Source organism: Xenopus tropicalis, chromosome 10 (assembly GCF_000004195.4).
Source record: "Xenopus tropicalis strain Nigerian chromosome 10, UCB_Xtro_10.0, whole genome shotgun sequence".
Classification (NCBI taxonomy): Eukaryota; Metazoa; Chordata; class Amphibia; order Anura; family Pipidae; genus Xenopus; species Xenopus tropicalis.
The window spans coordinates 12155486-12175408 of NC_030686.2; the positions used below are offsets into that span (position 1 = coordinate 12155486).

General features: G+C 37.6%; 2 protein-coding genes and 2 long non-coding RNA genes across 4 annotated transcripts; all 4 read right to left on the minus strand.

The window, feature by feature from the left end:
- Positions 1-1721: 1721 nt before the first annotated feature.
- Positions 1722-3873, minus strand: LOC116407935. Its single transcript, XR_004220621.1, has 4 exons — positions 3709-3873; positions 3052-3132; positions 2645-2864; positions 1722-1821 (listed from the first exon to the last, which is right to left on the minus strand). It is a non-coding gene; the product is annotated as an uncharacterized LOC116407935 (long non-coding RNA).
- A 974-nt stretch (positions 3874-4847) lies between these two features.
- LOC116407994 (serine/threonine-protein kinase N2-like) lies at positions 4848-9893 on the minus strand. The gene is made up of 15 exons (XM_031894603.1): positions 9730-9893; positions 9461-9523; positions 9244-9320; positions 8916-9058; positions 8328-8435; positions 8008-8088; positions 7519-7854; positions 7252-7322; positions 6694-6757; positions 6521-6612; positions 5845-6021; positions 5470-5532; positions 5310-5386; positions 5017-5159; positions 4848-4916 (listed from the first exon to the last, which is right to left on the minus strand). The coding sequence occupies exons 1-15, from the start codon at positions 9798-9800 to the stop codon at positions 4848-4850; spliced, it is 1635 nt and encodes a 544-aa protein (XP_031750463.1). The 5' UTR covers positions 9801-9893.
- A 140-nt stretch (positions 9894-10033) lies between these two features.
- LOC116407995 (serine/threonine-protein kinase N2-like) lies at positions 10034-12529 on the minus strand. Its single transcript, XM_031894604.1, has 8 exons — positions 12265-12529; positions 11985-12047; positions 11783-11859; positions 11513-11655; positions 11118-11225; positions 10643-10723; positions 10209-10457; positions 10034-10129 (listed from the first exon to the last, which is right to left on the minus strand). The coding sequence occupies exons 1-8, from the start codon at positions 12516-12518 to the stop codon at positions 10034-10036; spliced, it is 1071 nt and encodes a 356-aa protein (XP_031750464.1). The 5' UTR covers positions 12519-12529.
- A 1585-nt stretch (positions 12530-14114) lies between these two features.
- LOC116407973 lies at positions 14115-15622 on the minus strand. Its single transcript, XR_004220655.1, has 3 exons — positions 15565-15622; positions 14673-14760; positions 14115-14176 (listed from the first exon to the last, which is right to left on the minus strand). It is a non-coding gene; the product is annotated as an uncharacterized LOC116407973 (long non-coding RNA).
- Positions 15623-19923: the final 4301 nt, after the last annotated feature.

The window sequence follows — 19923 nt, forward strand, 5'->3', positions numbered from 1 at the left end:
ATAATTAAAAAAATTTTTAGAAATATATAATTACATTTTTTTATAAATAATATGGAAAAATAGATTTATAATTTTTTTTAAAAATAGAATAAATTATATTATTGTAAAATTTTTTATAGAAAACCAGAATTATATTATTTCAAAAATTTTTTTTTACAAAAATAGAATATAATTTTTTTTAGAAAACTAGAATTATTTACAATTTTTTTTAGAAAAATAGAATAAACTATATTATTTTAAAAATTTTTTTTATAGAAAACTAGAATTATATTATTTACAAAAATTTTTTCAGAAAAATAGAATATTATTTTAAAATTTTTATAGAAAAATAGAATTCTTAACAAATTTTTTACAAAAATAGAATAAATTATATTATTTTAATTTTTTTTATAGAAAAATAGAATTATATTTCCAAATTTTATAGAAAAATAGAATAAATTATATTATTTAAAAACATTTTTTAGAAAAATAGAATAAATTATATTATTTGAAAATGTTTTTTGGAAAAATAGAATTAACAAATTTTTTTTAGAAAAACAGAATATATTAAATTATTTACAATTTTTTTATAAAAATAGAATTATTTTAAAATTTTTTTATAGAAAAATAGAATTATATTATTTCAAATTTTTTTTTAGAAAAATAGAATTATATCATTTTAAAATTTTTATAGAAAAATAGAATTCTTTACAAATTTTTTACAAAAATAGAATTATATTTAAAAATTTTTTATAGAAAAATAGAATTATATTTCCAAATTTTATAGAAAAATAGAATTATATTATTTTACAAATTTTTCTACAAAAATAGAATAAATTATATTATTTGAATTTTTTTTTTATAGAAAAATAGAATTATATTATTTTACAAATTTTTTTAGAAAAATAGAATAAATTATTTTATTTAAAAATTTTTTTATAGAAAAATAGAATTATATTATTTCCAAATTTAATAGAAAAATAGAATAAATTATATTATTTTAAAATATTTTTTTGAAAAATAGAATTAACAAATTTTTTTAGAAAAATAGAATATATTAAATTATTTACAATTTTTTTTAGAAAAATAGAATCATTTACAAAATGTTTTGAAAAATAGAATAAATTATATTATTTTAAAAAATTTTATAGAAAAATATTATTTCCAATTTTTTTTAAAAAATAGAATAAATTATATTATTTAAAAACTTTTTTTAGAAAAATAGAATTATTTACAAATTTTTTAGAAGAATAGAATAAATTAAATTATTTAAAAATTTTTTTTTTAGAAAAATAGAATAATTTACAATTTTTTTAGAAAAATATAATATAATAATTTTAAAAATGTTTATAGAAAAATAGAATTACATATATTTTATAAATTATATGGAAAAATAGAATAAATTATATTATTTTAAATTTTTTTTTTTAGAAAAATAGAATTATTTACAAATTATATAAAAAAATTGAATTATATTATTTTAAATTTTTTTATAGAAAAATAGAATTCAATTTTTTATAAATTTTATAGAAAAATAGAATTCAATTTTTTCCAAATTATATAGAAAAATAGAATAAAATTTTTCCAAATTATATACAAAATAGAATTACAGTTTTTATAAATTAAATAGAAAAATAGAATTACATTTTTTACAAATTATATAGAAAAATAGAATTACATTTTGTTACAATTTTTTTTACAAAAAAGTAAAAAAATAAATAATATAAACATTTATATAAAAATATAATAATAATAATTCATCTTCATAGAAATGAAGGAATTTGGCTTTGAACGTCTTCTTCCTCCGAGAAGATCGGGTCATTATTAGTCAGCTCGGGATCTCTGAATTAGGAGGGAGAGGAGTGTTAAAGAGAAAATACAACCTCTTGAGCCCAATTAGTTGGGCCTATGTAGAAATAGCTGAACAGATATAAATATCAATGTTTTCCCTGATTCCATAGGTTAAAGGACACCAAGATAACTCCAATGAGCCGTTTCCCAAGACCCCTTAGGCTAAGGAGCTGATTTACTAAGACACGAATTCGAATCCGAATTGGAAAAATTCCGATTGGAAAACGAACATTTTGCGACTTTTTCGTATTTTTTGAGATTTTTTTCGTCGCCTTTACGACTTTTCGGAAATTGTCGCGACTTTCTCGTAACCATTACGACTTGCGCGAAAAAACGTGAGTTTTTCGTAGCCATTACGATTTGCTCGTATCTTGTCGCGACTTTTTCGTATTGAGCGCCCGTAAGCGGCGGGCGAAACTTTCAGACTTAGCATGATTTTGGAAGCCTCCCATAGGACTCAATGGCACCCTGCAGATTCAACCTGGCCCAAGAAAAGTCACCATACTGAAGCTTGAATGAATCCGAATCTTTCGTACTCGGCGCGAAAGCTGCGAAAAAGTTGCGACTTTTCGCGCAAGTTTTAACGTTACGAAAAAATCGCAACATTTTGCGCAACTTTCGGAATGGCAACGAAAAAGTCGCGACAATTTTCCGAAAAATCGCAAAATACCGATCATTACGAAAAAACCGCAATCGGACACATTCGGCCCGTTCGTGGGTAAGTAAATGTGCCCCTAAGTGTGTAATGAAGCCCATTCCTCCCTTTGCTACTTTTTTTTTATACTTTTTATTTGTACAACGGCAAACTCCTTACCTGGACTGAATAATTCACAGGAACCCCGTTTTCAAGGCAGAAGAGCAGGACAATTCAACTCTTCTAATGCCTCTTCCAACGGGGTCCTGTCGGGTCGTTCTGCTGGGACACCAGCGCCCGGTAAGCGAAGGCTTACTAACTCCACTGGCTCTGGAACACTTATTTGAGGAGTAAATGGCGCCTGCATTTCTTGGCTCAGAAGGGTGTCCCAGTTAAATCCCTGTAAAAAAGCAGGAATACTTTATTAGCACTATCTGTTATTTAACATATACACATTCTATCCAATTCCAAGTGATATCTGCCCTGTGAAAGTGCGCAAGAGCTCACACAGGGAATGGAACTCATGGATCTAAAAAAGACCCCTCTGTTAATGGCTGCCACTTAGGAGGAGTAAAATATTCACATACCCTGAATAAAGAGCTTTCCATGACTTCTTTAGCGTCTGTTTCATGTGACCCGAGGCGAAGTCTGGCATCTTTTTTCAGCAGCTGCAAAGAGAAAAATGTATGATATTGAGAAGCATTAAGCAAACTCATGTACGTATGTGGGTGTGCCAGAAACCGGCACCGTATAGGCAGTGTGGGAGAGAAATTGTACAAAAAGAAACTGCTCAATGAGAAACATTTGGCATTTTTGGAGTGCGCAGTAAAAAATAAAGCCCCAAAGTTTATAAATGGAAGTGCCAATGTGAGCAAGATTACATTAACATTAGTGGGCAGTAAATGATCCCTGGACAGGGTCGGACTGGGCTACCGGGACACCAGGAAAATACCCAGTGGGCCCCAGTGATCAAGACCCGACCCTACTGCCGCTTCATCTGACCTCCTATGTCCTCCCCTGATCCGTTTCACATATGCGCGTTCAGGGGAGGACGTCGGACAGGGGGCCCCTGCGGGGGGAAAGGGGGGTGAGAGGTGAATGGCCGGGTCCCCTGTGGGGGACGCGACCGGAGGAGGCACCTTTGGGGGTGTGGTAGCCCCGGTGTGCCCTGTACCCCCCAGTCCAACCCTGTCCCTGGATTAAACATTCAAACAGCAGACTGCAAAATCCCAACAGGTACTTACCCCTTGTAATGTGAACCTGACCCTTAAAAGCAGATCCGGAGGAATTTTCGGCTCTGTATATATGATTTTGGCCTTCAGGAACTCCCTGTCTTTGTCGAAGAAAGGAAACTACAAACAGAACAAAATATTTGTTTTAAAAGCATGAAACAAAAAATGGCAACAATATCAGTAATGGGGTACGGTCCTGTAATGCTGCACTTTATACATGAAGCTGAAGGCTCAGTCACCATTAAACCCAACCCCAACATGATGAGCGATGTAAATGGTTAGACTTAAGTACAGGTATAGGACCCATTATCCAGAATGCTTGGGACCAAGGGTATTCCGGATAAGAGGTCATTCCGTAATTTGGATCTCCATACGTCTACTAAAGAATCAATAAAACATTAATTAAACCCTATGGGATTGTTTTGCATCAAATAAGGATTATCTATATCTTAGTTGGGATCAAGTACAGGTACTGTTTTATTATTACAGAGAAAATGGAATCATTTAAACATTAAATAAACCCAATAGGGATGTTCTGCCCCCAATAAGGGGTAATTATATCTTAGTTGGGATCAAGTACAGGTACTGTTTTATTATTACAGAGAAAAGGGAATCATTTAACCATGAAATAAACCCAATAGGGCTGTTCTGCCCCCAATAAGGGGTAATTATATCTTAGTTGGGATCAAGTACAGGTACTGTTTTATTATTACAGAGAAAAAGGAAATTATTTAACCATAAAAAAAAACCCAATAGGGCTGTTCTGCCCCAAATAAGGGGTAATTATATCTTAGTTGGGATCAAGTGCAGGTACTGTTTTATTATTACAGAGAAAAGGGAATAATTTAACCATCAAATAAACCCAATAGGGCTGTTCTGCCCCCAATAAGGGGTAATTATATCTTAGTTGGGATCAAGTACAGGTACTGTTTTATTATTACAGAGAAATGGGAATCATTTAACCATTAAATAAACCCAATAGGGCTGTTCTGCCCCAATAAGGGGTAATTATATCTTAGTTAGGATCAAGTACAAGGTACTGTTTTATTACTACAGAGAAAAAGGAAGGAAAAAGGCATTCTGTTCGGAGCTTTCTGGATAACGGGTTTTTGGATAAGGGATAACATACCTGTACTGGGAGTGGATGGGGTTCAGCTACACAGAGGGGATACTATAATGGGGCTTATACAGAAAAGTCCACCTTTCATCCAGGTTGGACACTAAACGTAATAAATGGACAGAAATGTTGCAGTAACTGAGCTCCTATTATGTTTAGAACAAGCCGTGATTCCCTGATTCAGTTAATAAATGGGCACTTACCTCGCCAATAGCCATTCTGTATAGGATCACTCCAAGAGCCCACCAGTCAACTGATCTGGTAAAGTTTGACTCCATGAAGATTTCTGGAGCCATATATATTACAGTTCCACAGCGGCTCAGGAACACGTCCCCGTAGCCAATTCCTTAAATACAACCAGAAAACTTTCATTAGTAGATTCATTGAGGTACAATGGTTGTTTAATCCAATATAAAGATGCCCAAAGCCCAATAGAGGGGCAGAATTATAGGAGTGGATGAGAAAATTAAATCTTAATTAAACACAACCCTCTTACCTTCTTTGCTAAGACCAAAGTCTGCTATTTTGGCATATCCTCGGCTGTCCAGTAGGATGTTTTCTGGCTTCAAATCTCTGCATTGAGAGAACAGACGCCATTAGTCGGCCCTATTACCATATCAGACATTTCTCAGACTAAAGGGAAATTCCCCACTTACCTATGAACAATCTTGTTTTCATGTAGAAACTTCAGCCCGAGGACAATGCAGGAGCAGAAGAACCTACAAGGGTCAAAAAGACAAAACTCACTATGATTGCAGAATTGAGTATTTATCTATACGAGTAACAACCGGTAGCAATTGTTGGGCCTAGGCCCTCACTAAGCCTTTGCTCTCTATTGTTTCATGGTAACGAGAGCACAACCATGGCAAAAACATGTTTCTATATGCCCTCGCTTGCTATAGGGAAAGAAGCAACCGCCCATGTTCTCTGTATTGATTGGAAAGTGATCACAGTACTATTTATATGCAGTGTTATGGCGACTATAAGGCTATCGCCTGTGTGACCCTCCATAAAAGCCCAGCAGTACTTACGTAGTTCTGTCCAGCGATATGGCACCTTGTTTCAGTTGGGACTCCAAGGTCCCTCCCTGAGCGTAATCCATAGCGAAGCAGATATGTTGCTCGGTTATGAAGGAGGCGAATAAACCGACAACAAAAGGATTCTGCTGTCGCTTTGCCATAAGAAGGATGCGCTGCTCCAGGAGAATGCTGCAAAATAAATCCATCAAAAGTCCAAATTAGCCAAGTTAGGCCTATCTATAGATCCCTATAGTAAAAATTCATTAAGGGCATAACTATCAATATCCCAACACCTGATCAATTAGTGAATTTATTTTTTTCTTTGTGTATTTATAAAGAATCATAATTTCTGACAATCAGCTTCCAACTGACTCTATTGCATCATGGCTGGAGTTAGAAATCACAGGATAAATCGTGATCAAGAAAATAATCTCAATTTAGGAGAATCGCACCAAAATCACCTCACGCAGATTTACCTCATGTTAAGTTTGAATAAATCTGCTGTAAGTGTTAAAAATAAGCCAATGGCACTTTATAAGAGAATATTATATCAATTTTAAAGTAACGGTAATTGGAAATGAACCAATAATGGAATCTGTGTATGTTCAGGAACAGATATAAAACATCTGCCTTGTAGGAACGTTCCAGACCATACACACAAATAATAATTATTCCCCATTTTACTGACCTTCTATAATCAATTATGCTGGTGACTGCAGCCTTCTGTTGAGTCTTGATGGCTACAATACTCCTGGATTCTCTATGTTGCGCTCGATATACCTGGAACAAGAGAGAGAACCCCATTAAAATGCCTTTGTTCCAATATCTCCCCCCGCCATATCAAGGAGCCGAGTAACTTACCTTTCCAAAAGCACCAGCACCGAGTTCACATTGTATTTGGAAATCAGCAATAGTTGTCTGATTCCTGAGAAAAACAAGAATGAAATATAAGCTCAGTTACCTTATGGTTGACCTGTGTGGGTCCTTCTATGTCTTAGGGCAACTACATGTACAACAGAGGGGGGCCCAGCCCAAGCCTATATACACCCATTGTAATGGAACAGGGGGCCCCATCATTACCCTAATAACTAAGGGTTACATAACAACCTCATTATGTATTAGGTTAGAACACTAAAATCTAATACAATGTAACAAGCAGGGGGCTGCCTGTAATTCCCATTCCCAGAGAATCAAGCAATAGATTGAGGAACAGAGCACACCTGAATATAGAAAGATAGAACAAATCTTTATTACATCTTAGATACCGGCCCACATCTATTTTCTTAATGCATGTGCCCCTAACGAAGGCCCCTCCCTGTGGGGTTGAAACGCGTTGGGTTTTTGTATCTAAGATGTAATAAAGGCTTTTCTATTTTACAATAACAACCTCAGCATCAAACTAGAAACCCGATATCCTACCTTGCGTCCACCTTTTCGTGGTTTAGTGCTGTATCAATCTCTCTGATCAATGCACAGTAATAATCTCTAGCCTAGAGAAGGAAATAAAACTCTATTAATTCAGATAAAAGTCTCACTTGGGCTAATGGTACCATACACTGTAGTATAATCTAACGTACAGTATATCCCTATAAAGGATATTATGTCCCATAATCATTCTTATATAGTACATTATTTTATTGCATTTATACGTAATACCCTATAAACCCACATCTAACAAAATCTCACCGTTTCCGGCTCAGAAGAAGAATCACTTCCATCAGTATAATCAGAACTGGAAGTAGTGAACTCAGAACTCGGATCAGTGTGTTTACTCAGTGGTTCATCACCGCTCAAATAAGAGCTTGCAGATTGCTCATCTTCTGTGGGAACGCTCTGAGCAATATCCTCTGGGATCTGTGGCTCTTCCATTTCACTCTCTGACTCCACAGATTCCTTTATTGCCTTTGGGGTGTCTGGGCACTTTAAGTAAACCCTTTGCTCCCCAAGTTGGACTGACACACTGATTTGGGGAGTGAATGGGGGCTGGATTTCTTTTTTCAGAAACGCACCCCAGTCTAATCCCTGCAAGCAAGAGAAAAATATAACGTATTATTATCTGTTATGGAAACTATATGGAAACCAACCTGATATCGAATCAAACTCATGAATAGAGGGATCTACAATGACTCCTCTAGTAATGGCTGCCATTAAAGATAAGTAAAATATATAACATACCCTGAATAACGGAGTTTCCATAACTTCTTCAGCATCTCGTTGGCTTGACCCAAGGCGGTATTTGGCCTCTTTGCGTAAGAGCTACAAACAGAAGCATAGAGTTGAGTCTAATAACCTCATCTGATTCCTCCCCCTACATATGTCAGGGCACCAACCAACATGGAGTTAAAAGGTGCCGCACCCCCTCCTGCTTGAGATTTTTTCCCCCTTTTGTGTGGCCAAAACAATCTCCCATTATGAGTATGAGAACTAATGATAGCAGAAAGTATGTGTTGCCCGGATTAAACACGGATAAAATAATAATTATCCTATCAACTTACTTTAATTATTATTAACTTTGCATTTGCATCAAGTTCTGGTGGAAAACTTGGGCTTTCGTTGATGATTCTGTTCTTCACATTCTCTATATCATTTCCGCTAAAGGGTTTCTACAAAAGAAAAACAGCGGTTGTTGTAACAATATGGATTTTGAGAAAGAAAGAAGCCTAAGGATAGGAAGGACACAAATTCTAGACCTGGGTAGATATTAGGGTCAGGGGCGATTCTGGACATATCGCCGCCTGAGGCGGCTCCTGGATGCCGCCCCCCCCCGCTCCCCAGCGCTTACCTTCTGAGCGCAGGAGCGGGTCCGGGGGCGGTGAGATCGCTAGTGCAGAGAGCGCAATTGCGCTCTCTGCACTAGAAGAGCCGAATTTCCGGTTTAAAAACCGGAAATTCGGCTCTTAAAGTTACCAGGAGCGGCTTTTTGCCGCCCCTGGTAACTGGGGCGCTTCTGCCTGATTAGGGTGTAGATGGACTAATAGATCCAGGTACCAGTAATGAAAAAAGAAATATTTCCAAAAGTCCTGCTCCAATTCTGTTCTAGATCAATAGTCATTTCCTAATTCAGTATGTGAATGGGCGCTTACCTTGCCAACAAGCATCTTGTAAATGAGAACTCCTAGAGCCCACCAGTCCACCGATCTGGTATAGGAGCCCTCTGTGAGCATTTCTGGGGCCATGTACGGCAGCGTTCCGCAGCAGCTCTGGATTCTGTCATTATCTCCAACTCCTAAAGTGCAAATCAGAAAACTTTCATGAGCTGAGGATCATTTACCCTTGGAATATTGGGAGACAAACTATAAATTCACTCTCCTTTTTCAGAATATTTCATAGAAGTAGGATTTATAATAATATGAATGAAATTAATATTAAAAGACATTTCCTAAGAGCAGAGTATGGAATATAAAGTCTTACCTTCTTTACAGAGCCCAAAGCCTGCTATTTTCGCATACCCTTGGCCATCCAGAAGTATGTTTCTTGGTCTTAAATCTCTGTATTAACATAATTAAGACATAGTATGTGATTATAACACTGCAATTATAACACTGAACCCAATGCCTTTTCCCGCTCATATCCAGCCCTCTAAAGAGATCAGCCATTTTGAGCTTGAAGGCTAAAGGCTTGTACTTACCTATGTACAATCTTGTTCTCATGTAGAAACTTCACACCTAGGGTGATGCAGGCAGAATAAAATCTGCAAAGAGTGAAAAAGACCAAATGAATATCAGTTGCTATAAGGACAGAGATATTTATCTGTATCTGTGTGGGGAACACACTTTATTTAGCTATTATTAGCTGAACCTAAGCCTTCCCCATGCCTTGGCTCTCCATGGAACCAGGACATTATTTACAGCCTTACAAATATAAAAGAACCTCCCCAAAAAGCCCAGTAGTACTTACATAGTTCTCTCCAGCGAAATGCCATGCTGGCACAGCTGGGATGCCAAGTCACCACCCTCTGCATAGTCCATTGCAAAGTAGGCGTGCTGTTCCGTATGGAACGAAGTAAATAACGCAACAAGGAATGGATTTTGTGTTGTCTTTGTCCTCGTAAGGATTTGTTGCTCCACAAGAAACCTAGAGAATAAACCAACAGAATGTCATTAAAAGGCAGAGAGATAGATATACCTGGAATTGTGCCAACCCGATGGGGGGGGGGGGTGAGGGGCATTTCTATGTGTGGGTGACTTAAAACAAGGTCCACTCACCTTCTGTGTTCTTCCTCATCAGTCTCAGGTAATTTCTGTAGAGCTTTAATAACAACAATCCTCCCTGTTGCTCGGTGTTCAGCTCGATATGTCTGCAATGAGAGAAAGCTCTCGGTTATACTGAATAAGCTCTGAAATATCAGACTCACATTTGGGGGCCGCGCCACTCACCTTTACAAAAGAACCAGCGCGCAGTTGCAGCTGTAGGTCGAAATCATCAATAGCGGCGACACTGCTGCATTCTCCTGCGTTCTGTGGTTCCATCAAGCAGAACCTCACCGATTTCTTTTTCTTCTCAGAAGCCTTCAGTGCAATGTCCCTTACATTCTGTGGCTCTTCCTTCTTTATCTTTGGTTCCACAGATTGGGGAATGAATGGGGGCTGGATTTCTTTTTCCATTAAGGCTCCCCAGTCTAATCCCTGTTCAAGAGGAGAAATCTGTTATTATCTGTTATTTAGGGTATGGTGTCTCCATGCAAACTGAAATTATTGTTCCCCAGTGATCAGATAAGGAACAACTCAATGAATCAAACTCATTAATAAGGGGATCTACAATAACCCAACTACTGATGGTGCCATATAAGACAAGTAAAATATTAACATACCCTGAATAAAGGACTTTCCATGACTTCTTGGGCATCTTCTTCTCTTGATCCAAGTCGGTATTTGGCTTCTTTGCATAAGAGCTACAAAAAGACAAAGTTACACATTTAAATGTATCCATAGATAATCTGCAAATCTGATCTTATCCCAACCAGTTACATATGTGGGGACACCAGCCAACCTTAAAGCTACAGGTGCCACAACCCCTCTTGTTACCTTAAGATCTGCTCATTTGTCCCATTAACCAATCAAGTGGATCTGTGCAATTTGATTGTCTACATGAGTGGCCCAGGCATACAACATCCAACTAAATGTCTCTAGTGGTTGCCTTTAGATGAGTCTAAATTATGCCATGGGAAATATTAGTCTATAAGACCATGTGACCATGACATCACCATGACAACCATAGTGGGAAGCATAAATTGCCTGCATTAACGACTGACACCACAGGTTGTAAAATAATGATAATGAACTTACTTTTAGTATTATCAGCTTGGCGTTGTCAGCCAGGTCTGGTGGGAATACTGGGCTTTCATTGAGGATTTTATTCTTTATTACCTCAGTATCCTGTCCTGTAAAAGGCAGCTACAAAAGGAAAACAGCAATTAGTTTCCTGCAGTTTATGTGACCATTTAACCCAACAGAAGCATAATTTCTATTCAGTAATATAAAGGATTTCTGGGAGAAAAAGAAACATTATGTCCAAGCCCCTCCCACTACCAAGGGAAAGAGAACAGCCCAGGAAAAGGAAATGCAAATAATGGGAGTAAATGGGATTCACGTACCCAGAGGGGGTGACTATAATGGGGATTAGATAATAACTTAAGTTAAAAAAGAAAATGTCCTCATTCAGTGTGTTAATAGGCACTTACCTTGCCCACAAGCATCTGGTATATAATCACACCAACAGCCCACCAGTCCACTGATCTGGCACAGGAGTCGTCTGTCAACATTTCTGGGGCCATGTAGTGCAAAGTTCCGCAGTGGCTCTGGAATCTGTTCATATATCCAATTTCTAAAGTACAATCAGAAATCGTTGATTAGCCGAACATCATTTACCCTTAGACTGTGCCTAAATAATAGGAATATTACATCCCAAACTGATCCCTTATACGCTACGTTATTATACACAGACATCTTACCTTCTTTGCAGAGCCCAAAACCTGCTACTTTTGCGTAACCTTGGCCGTCCAGAAGAATGTTCCGTGGATTCAAATCCCTGCATTAACATGAAAGGATAATTTAGGATCATTTTTACAGCACTAAAACAAATATATTTGATTATTCAGCATATGGGGCCAGAAGAGTGCTGATTCTAGGTCTGAGGCTAAACACCCTACTTACCTATGTACAATCCTGTTATCGTGTAAGAATTTTACACCTTGGACAATACAGGCGGAATAAAAGCTGCAAAAGAGTAAAAAAGACAAAGTTCCCGTCAGTATTGGTTATTTACCTATATGGGCAACAATCTGTAGCCGAAGTTGGACCTCAGCCCCCACCATGTTTTGGCTCTCTATGGAATAATAGTAATAATGGAATAATAGTATATAATAGAATAATAGTATATTATTGGCAGTTCTACAGATATTTAAGTTCCTCCCAAAAGGCCGCCGGTACTTACATAGATCTTTCCAGCGATAAGGCATTTCGGCTCAGCTGGGATTCCAACGTACCTCCCTCTGCATATTCCACTGCAAAGCAGAGTTGATTTTTGGTACGAATGGAGGAGAATAAAGAAATAAGGAACGGATTCTGCATTCTCTGCACCCTCCGATGGATGCGCTCCTCCAGGTAAAATCTGAGAAATAAAAACATCCAAAAGTCTATATAAGGTAGGTATAGGTGGAACTGTGAAAGCACATATACTGCTTCCATTGTTGCTCAGTATACTGTCTCTTTAAGGTTCCCATTAGTACAGCATATTTGATGTATGGATTCAAAACCAGAGACAGATCTCAGAACAAGTCTTATCTTAGGGAAAATCTAAGGAAGTTCCAGATCACAAATGCAATTAAAGTTCTGTTAGGTCCCCCTTTAACTTACCGATCGGAATCCTCTTTGTCAGTCATGCGGTTCATTTTCAGAGTCCTCACAGCAACAACCGTACCTGTTGCTATGTGTTCGGCTCTGTATACCTGGAATGAGACAGAACCGTCAGTTATCCTGAATAGGGGCAGAAATATCAGAATCATGTATGGGAACAGGTAACTCACCTTTCCAAGGGAACCAGCATGCAGTAGACATATTGGCTTGAAAGCTTTAATAGTTATAGGAGAGCTGGAAGTAAAGAACAAACAATTAAATATTCTTTCAGTTGAGCCTTTGGTGAGTTGTACATGTGTCACGTGTGGCCCTTCTGTGTCCCTGGGCAACATACATGTACAGCCCAGAAGCCCCCAGCCCGAGCCTGCACACATACACTTTAATAGGGTGGTGCCCCTGTAGGGCAACCATAATCACTAAGGTTTGTGAGCAGATTAACCCCAATCTAAACGAGATGCTGTATCTTACCTTACATCCCTGTTCAGGGAAATAGCATTCTCTTCTGTATTTATTTTCTGAAGAAACAAAACACAATTAATTCAGATATTTTGATAGCAAAAGCCTCATTCAGGATAGTGACAGCTTCCAGTGTGGGAAATTGTGCGTCATGTTACATTCTTTTTATATTATAGTGTTTGTCATTGGGGTATTATACACGTTAAATCCTACAATCCTTCATTCTAAGAGTTATATTTTAAAGCAGTGATCTCCAAAAGCTACAAAAAAACCTTAATCGATAAAAATTGATTGATTTCAAAGCGATTTGTGAATTTACGACAGTTTCCAAATTTTAGTTTCCGTTTTTTAGTTTCACAATTTTTGTGGCTAAGAGAAATGGGAGAGATTATTCCTCCCTACTAATGTTTAGAAATAGATTTCTATTAATCCCATGAATGGGAATCTCACCGGTGTCCTCTCAGCAGGAATCACCTCAACATTCTTCTCTTCATCATCCTTCTCGCTCTTTGGAATTGAAGTATTTCCAAAATTCGGGGAAGGATCAGAGGAAATATCTGGAGACTCTGCAAAGATCAGATAAAATGACTTAAAACACATATATGGCTGATAAAGGGCCTGTGGAGAAGTTATCTACTGGCTCTGGGGGTCTCTGTGGGTTTAATGGGCATATCTATCCTTGGCTCTGTACCTGAAAGGATCTCAATAGGTTTATCCTTCTGTGGCTCCTTTTCCTCAAGCATCAGCTCTGTGGCGCTTACTTCCTGCACACTTTCTGAACATTCCTATAGAAATCCAAAAAAAGATAAATCCATGATTAAAAGGCAAAGAATGAATTAGAAACTGATGCTGAAAATTCAGGAGATGTTTCTCTGCCAGGAAAGTCAAGGCCGTGGCATTGTTAGTACTAAAGCCGTCAAACCCAAACCCAAAGAGAGATGGTGGAGCGTTCCACCTTACCTTCTTTTTCTTTCGAAAGAAGTTCCTTATAGATTTGCAGAGGCGTCGAAATTTCCCTTTCTTCACGCTTGCTTCTGTAGTGGAAAATATAGATTGATATACATTGAGTTGATACAGAAACAACTACAATCACTTTCTAATACTGCCCGGCTGCTCTGATTGGTTAATCAGGAGGCCAAGTCGAGCCGTGGGCCTATGAGATTGGGAGAATGTGGGACAAGTCTATAGACTTTTCACCATAGGAGAAGGACTAGATCCTAAAATAATCATGTGTGAGGGATTTTAGGGCATTTTTATGGAGTGCTAGTGGTTCCTTCTGCTTTAGTACAAGTAGAGGTTGTTCTGTAGGTTTAGGGATATTTGCCGTATTGGTAAATGACTGAATGCTGTTACATGATCCCCCATAAGCACCCCCTTCAGTTCTACCAGCTTGTTCCCCATTGCTATAATATAACCTTGGGTTCCACATAACTTGTGCATATAATAAGGTTGTGTAGTTTGTTAACCCTGCAAGCTGTGACTAAGGACCTAAAGATAAAGTAACGCAGGCGATTCCTCAAATTCAAATACCTGCAGGTTTTTCAGCTTCCAGATTTAGAGCAAATGAGACGTCTGTCTCTTGAAGTGGAACATAAAAGGTACTTCGGCTTTTAGGTTCCTGTGGGGGAAAGATTTTCATAAACACCATTAAGAAAAGAAAACCAAGTCACATATAGATATAGAGATATATACACATATAGCCTTATAAACAGTGCTCAGTGATGTCACCAGGTATAATTATTGCTTGTTGATGTCACTTATGGCTAGGGTTGAGCCTTAACCCTTTAATACCAGTCCCATGTTGAACCCACATCCTGCATGGCTAATTGGCAATTAATTTAGATGCATGCTGCATGGCTGCACATAGATCAGTTCAGTCTGCAGCATGCATCTAAATTAATTGCTAATTAGCCATGCATGATGAGGTATCAATATGTGGCTGGTATTTAAGGGTGAGGTGACAACCCTACTTGTGGCACAGGACTCACTGAAACCCAATGCTCCCCCCCAACAGTGTGTCTAATATCCCTGAGCAGCTCATCCCAGTCAGTCCCAGTCCTTCCCAGCCCATCCCAGTCAGTCCCAGTCCTTCCCAACCCATCCCAGTCAGTCCCAGTCCTTCCCAATCCATCCCAGTCAGTCCCAGTCCTTCCCAACCAATCCCAGTCAGTCCCAGTCCTTCCCAACCCATCCCAGTCAGTCCCAGTCCTTCCCAACTCATCCCAGTCAGTCCCAGTCCTTCCCAACCCATCCCAGTCAGTCCCAGTCCTTCCCAACCCATCCCAGTCAGTCCCAGTCCTTCCCAACCCATCCCAGTCAATCCCAGTCCTTCCCAACCCATCCCAGTCAGTCCCAGTCCTTCCCAACCCATCCCAGTCCTTCCCACTAAAGCCAATACCAGAGAAACACACTGTGGCCTTACCTTGTTCTTGTGTTTGAATAAATCAGTTAAAAAATTGTGCTTTCGGGCACCCATGCTGCAACTCCTGTATCAGAAAAAAGAGATTTTATGTGAGTTTATGCTAAAATAGAAATGAGTCAGAGATTATTGTTAATCCTATGCAATTGTGTGTTTATTTGTAATTGTCAGTGCATCATTCCTATCAGTCCCTGCCCCATGGAGCTTTCAATCTAAATTCAATAATATACAGGTATGGGACCTGTTATCCAGAATGCTATGGGCCTGGGGTTTTGGATTTGGATCTCCATACCTTCTAAAAAATCATTTAACCATTAAATAAACCCAATAGGGCTGTTCTGCCCCCAATAAGGGGTAATTATATCTTAGTTGGGATCAAGTACAGGTACTGTTTTATTATTACAGAGAAAGGGAAATCATATAACCATTAAATTAACCCAATTAGACTGTTCTGCCCCAATAAGGGGTAATTATATCTTAGTTGGGATCAATTACAGGTACTGTTTTATTATTACAGAGAAAAGGGAATCATTTAACCATTAAATAAACCCAATAAGGCTGTTCTGCCCCAATAAGGGGTAATTATATCTTAGTTGGGATCAAGTACAGGTACTGTTTTATTATTACAGAGAAAGGGAAATCATATAACCATTAAATTAACCCAATTAGACTGTTCTGCCCCAATAAGGGGTAATTATATCTTAGTTGGGATCAATTACAGGTACTGTTTTATTATTACAGAGAAAAGGAAATCATATAACCATGAAATAAACCCAATTAGACTGTTCTGCCCCAATAAGGGGTAATTATATCTTAGTTGAGATCAAGTACAGGTACTGTTTTATTATTACAGAGAAAAGGAAATCATATAACCATTAAATAAACCCAATTAGACTGTTCTGCCCCAATAAGGGGTAATTATATCTTAGTTGGGATCAAGTACAGGTACTGTTTTATTAATACAGAGAAAAGGAAATCATATAACCATTAAATAAACCCAATAGGGCTGTTCTGCCCCAATAAGGGGTAATTATATCTTAGTTGGGATCAAGTACAGGTACTGTTTTATTATTACAGAGAAAAGGAAATCATTTAACCATTAAATAAACCCAATAGGGCTGTTCTGCCCCAATAAGGGGTAATTATATCTTAGTTGGGATCAAGTACAGGTACTGTTTTATTATTACAGACAAAAGGGAATCATTTAACCATTAAATAAACCCAATAGGGCTGTTCTGCCCCCAATAAGGGGTAATTATATCTTAGTTGGGATCAAGTACAGGTACTGTTTTATTATTACAGAGAAAAGGGAATCTTTTAACCATGAAATAAACCCAATAGGGCTGTTCTGCCCCCAATAAGGGGTAATTATATCTTAGTTGGGATCAAGTACAGGTACTGTTTTATTATTACAGAGAAAAGGGAATCATTTAACCATTAAATAAACCCAATAGGGCAGGTCTACCCCAATAAAGGGTAATTATATCTTAGTTGGGATCAAGTACAGGTACTGTTTTATTATTACAGAGAAAAGGGAATCATTTAACCATTAAATAAACCCAATAGGGCTGTTCTGCCCCTAATAAGGGGTAATTATATCTTGCTTTCTGGATAACAGGTTTCTCTATAAGGGATCCTATACCTGTACTAACATTTACACTTATACACTTATGCCTCTGATTTATCCCACAGATTATAAACTCCTACACCACTTTGTGGCACTGTAAAACCTATTACTTTATTACATATATATATATATATATATATATATATATATATATATAAAAGTTCCTATCAAAATAGTCACAGTCTTGTCAAATAAATCGCTGTTACATCAAAAAAAAAAAGTCACGGTCGCGTGTTTGACACATTGGAATCTCTATAGTTACACAGACGGCCCATTCCAGGCCTACATCCCCAGGCTCACACCCTATTCCCTTTATATATCTGAATGATAAAACCAATTGGCTGACTTACAGATGTGGAGCCGAGCGAGGATGCGCCGAAGCAATTCGATGGTAAAGGCTTAAAGCCTAAAGCTGTTAAAGTGGCTTTAAGGAGGCAAAAACAGCTGATTAGGAGAGAGCAGCTCCCAGGGGATCTGCCCTGCAACCCAACCAGCTCAGCTCTGGCACTCGCTTGGCAGGGAAGCTGCACAAACATCACTGCACATTGTGATGTCGGTTGTGACATCACACTTTTCTGTTTGTTATGATGCAGATAGGGACTGAGCCCCCACAGGCAGTTTAAAAAGTCAAATAAAAAAAATCGCAGCTGTGTCAATAAATTGTGGTGACATCAATCAAGGTTGCGGTCAGTTAACCCTAGGGTTGCTGAATTGCTGGTTGCCTGTAATAGCAGTTTAAAAGTGCAAATATCTATTTAAAAAAAAGTGCTCCGGGTATGGTTACAGCAACTCATTTTTTTAGTTGATCTTTAAAGGAGTCGTTCACTTTTGGGTTCTTATTAGTGGGTAAGGGGTAATTATATCTTAGTTGGGATCAAGTACAGGTACTGTTTTATTATTACAGAGAAAAGGGAATCATTTAACCATGAAATAAACCCAATAGGGCTGTTCTGCCCCCAATAAGGGGTAATTATATCTTAGTTGGGATCAAGTACAGGTACTATTTTATTATTACAGAGAAAAGGGAATCATTTAACCATTAAATAAACCCAGTAGGGCTGGTCTACCCCAATAAGGGGTAATTATATCTTAGTTGGGATCAAGTACAGGTACTGTTTTATTATTACAGAGAAAAGGGAATTATTTAACCATTAAATAAACCCAATAAGGCTGTTCTGCCCCCAATAAGGGGTAATTATATCTTAGTTGGGATCAAGTACAGGTACTGTTTTATTATTACAGAGAAAAGGGAATCATATAACCATGAAATAAACCCAATAGGGCTGTTCTGCCCCCAATAAGGGGTAATTATATCTTAGTTGGGATCAAGTACAGGTACTGTTTTATTATTACAGAGAAAAGGGAATCATTAACCATTAAATAAACCCAGTAGGGCTGGTCTACCCCAATAAGGGGTAATTATATCTTAGTTGGGATCAAGTACAGGTAGTGTTTTATTATTACAGAGAAAAGGGAATCATTTAACCATTAAATAAACCCAATAAGGCTGTTCTGCCCCAATAAGGGGTAATTATATCTTAGTTGGGATCAAGTACAGGTACTGTTTTATTATTACAGAGAAAAGGGAATCATTTAACCATTAAATAAACCCAATAAGGCTGTTCTGCCCCCAATAAGGGGTAATTATATCTTAGTTCAGATCAAGTACAGGTACTGTTTTATTATTACAGAGAAAAGGGAATCATTTAACCATTAAATAAACCCAATAAGGCTGTTCTGCCCCCAATAAGGGGTAATTATATCTTAGTTGGGATCAAGTACAGGTACTGTTTTATTATTACAGAGAAAAGGGAATCATATAACCATGAAATAAACCCAATAGGGCTGTTCTGCCCCCAATAAGGGGTAATTATATCTTAGTTGGGATCAAGTACAGGTACTGTTTTATTATTACAGAGAAAAGGGAATCATTTAACCATTAAATAAACCCAGTAGGGCTGGTCTACCCCAATAAGGGGTAATTATATCTTAGTTCGGATCAAGTACAGGTACTGTTTTATTATTACAGAGAAAAGGGAATCATTTAACCATTAAATAAACCCAATAAGGCTGTTCTGCCCCCAATAAGGGGTAATTATATATTAGTTGGGATCAAGTACAGGTACTGTTTTATTATTACAGAGAAAAGGGAATCATATAACCATGAAATAAACCCAATAGGGCTGTTCTGCCCCAAATAAGGGGTAATTATATCTTAGTTGGGATCAAGTACAGGTACTGCTTTATTATTACAGAGAAAAGGGAATCATTTAACCATTAAATAAACCAAGTAGGGCTGGTCTACCCCAATAAGGGGTAATTATATCTTAGTTGGGATCAAGTACAGGTACTGTTTTATTATTACAGAGAAAAGGGAATCATTTAACCATGAAATAAACACAGTAGGGCTGGTATACCCCAATAAGGGGTAATTATATCTTAGTTGGGATCAAGTACAGGTACTGTTTTATTATTACAGAGAAAAGGGAATCATTTAACCATTAAATAAACCCAGTAGGGCTGGTCTACCCCAATAAGGGGTAATTATATCTTAGTTGGGATAAAGTACAGGTACTGTTTTATTATTACAGAGAAAAGGGAATCATTTAACCATTAAATAAACCCAATAAGGCTGTTCTGCCCCAATAAGGGGTAATTATATCTTAGTTGAGATCAAGTACAGGTACTGTTTTATTATTACAGAGAAAAGGGGATTATATAACCATGAAATAAAC

Excerpts from the sequence above, each read along its gene's own strand:
- LOC116407995 (XM_031894604.1), bottom strand. The coding sequence starts at position 12,518 with ATGGAAGCAGTATATGTGCTTTCACAGTTCCACCTATACCTACCTTAT. Across the intron at positions 11,226-11,512 it reads ACCAGATGCTTGTGGGCAAG|CTGCCTTTTACAGGACAGGA; the intron begins GTAAGTGCCTAT and ends TTCCTTTTGTAG. Across the intron at positions 10,130-10,208 it reads GCGCTGGTTCTTTTGTAAAG|ACATATCGAGCTGAACACCG; the intron begins GTGAGTGGCGCG and ends CTCTCATTGCAG.
- LOC116407994 (XM_031894603.1), bottom strand. The coding sequence starts at position 9,800 with ATGGACTATGCAGAGGGTGGTGACTTGGCATCCCAGCTGTGCCAGCAT. Across the intron at positions 7,855-8,007 it reads TGGAAACTCCGTTATTCAGG|GGATTAGACTGGGGTGCGTT; the intron begins GTATGTTATATA and ends TCTTGCTTGCAG. Across the intron at positions 6,758-7,251 it reads CACGAAAAGGTGGACGCAAG|GAATCAGACAACTATTGCTG; the intron begins GTAGGATATCGG and ends TGTTTTTCTCAG.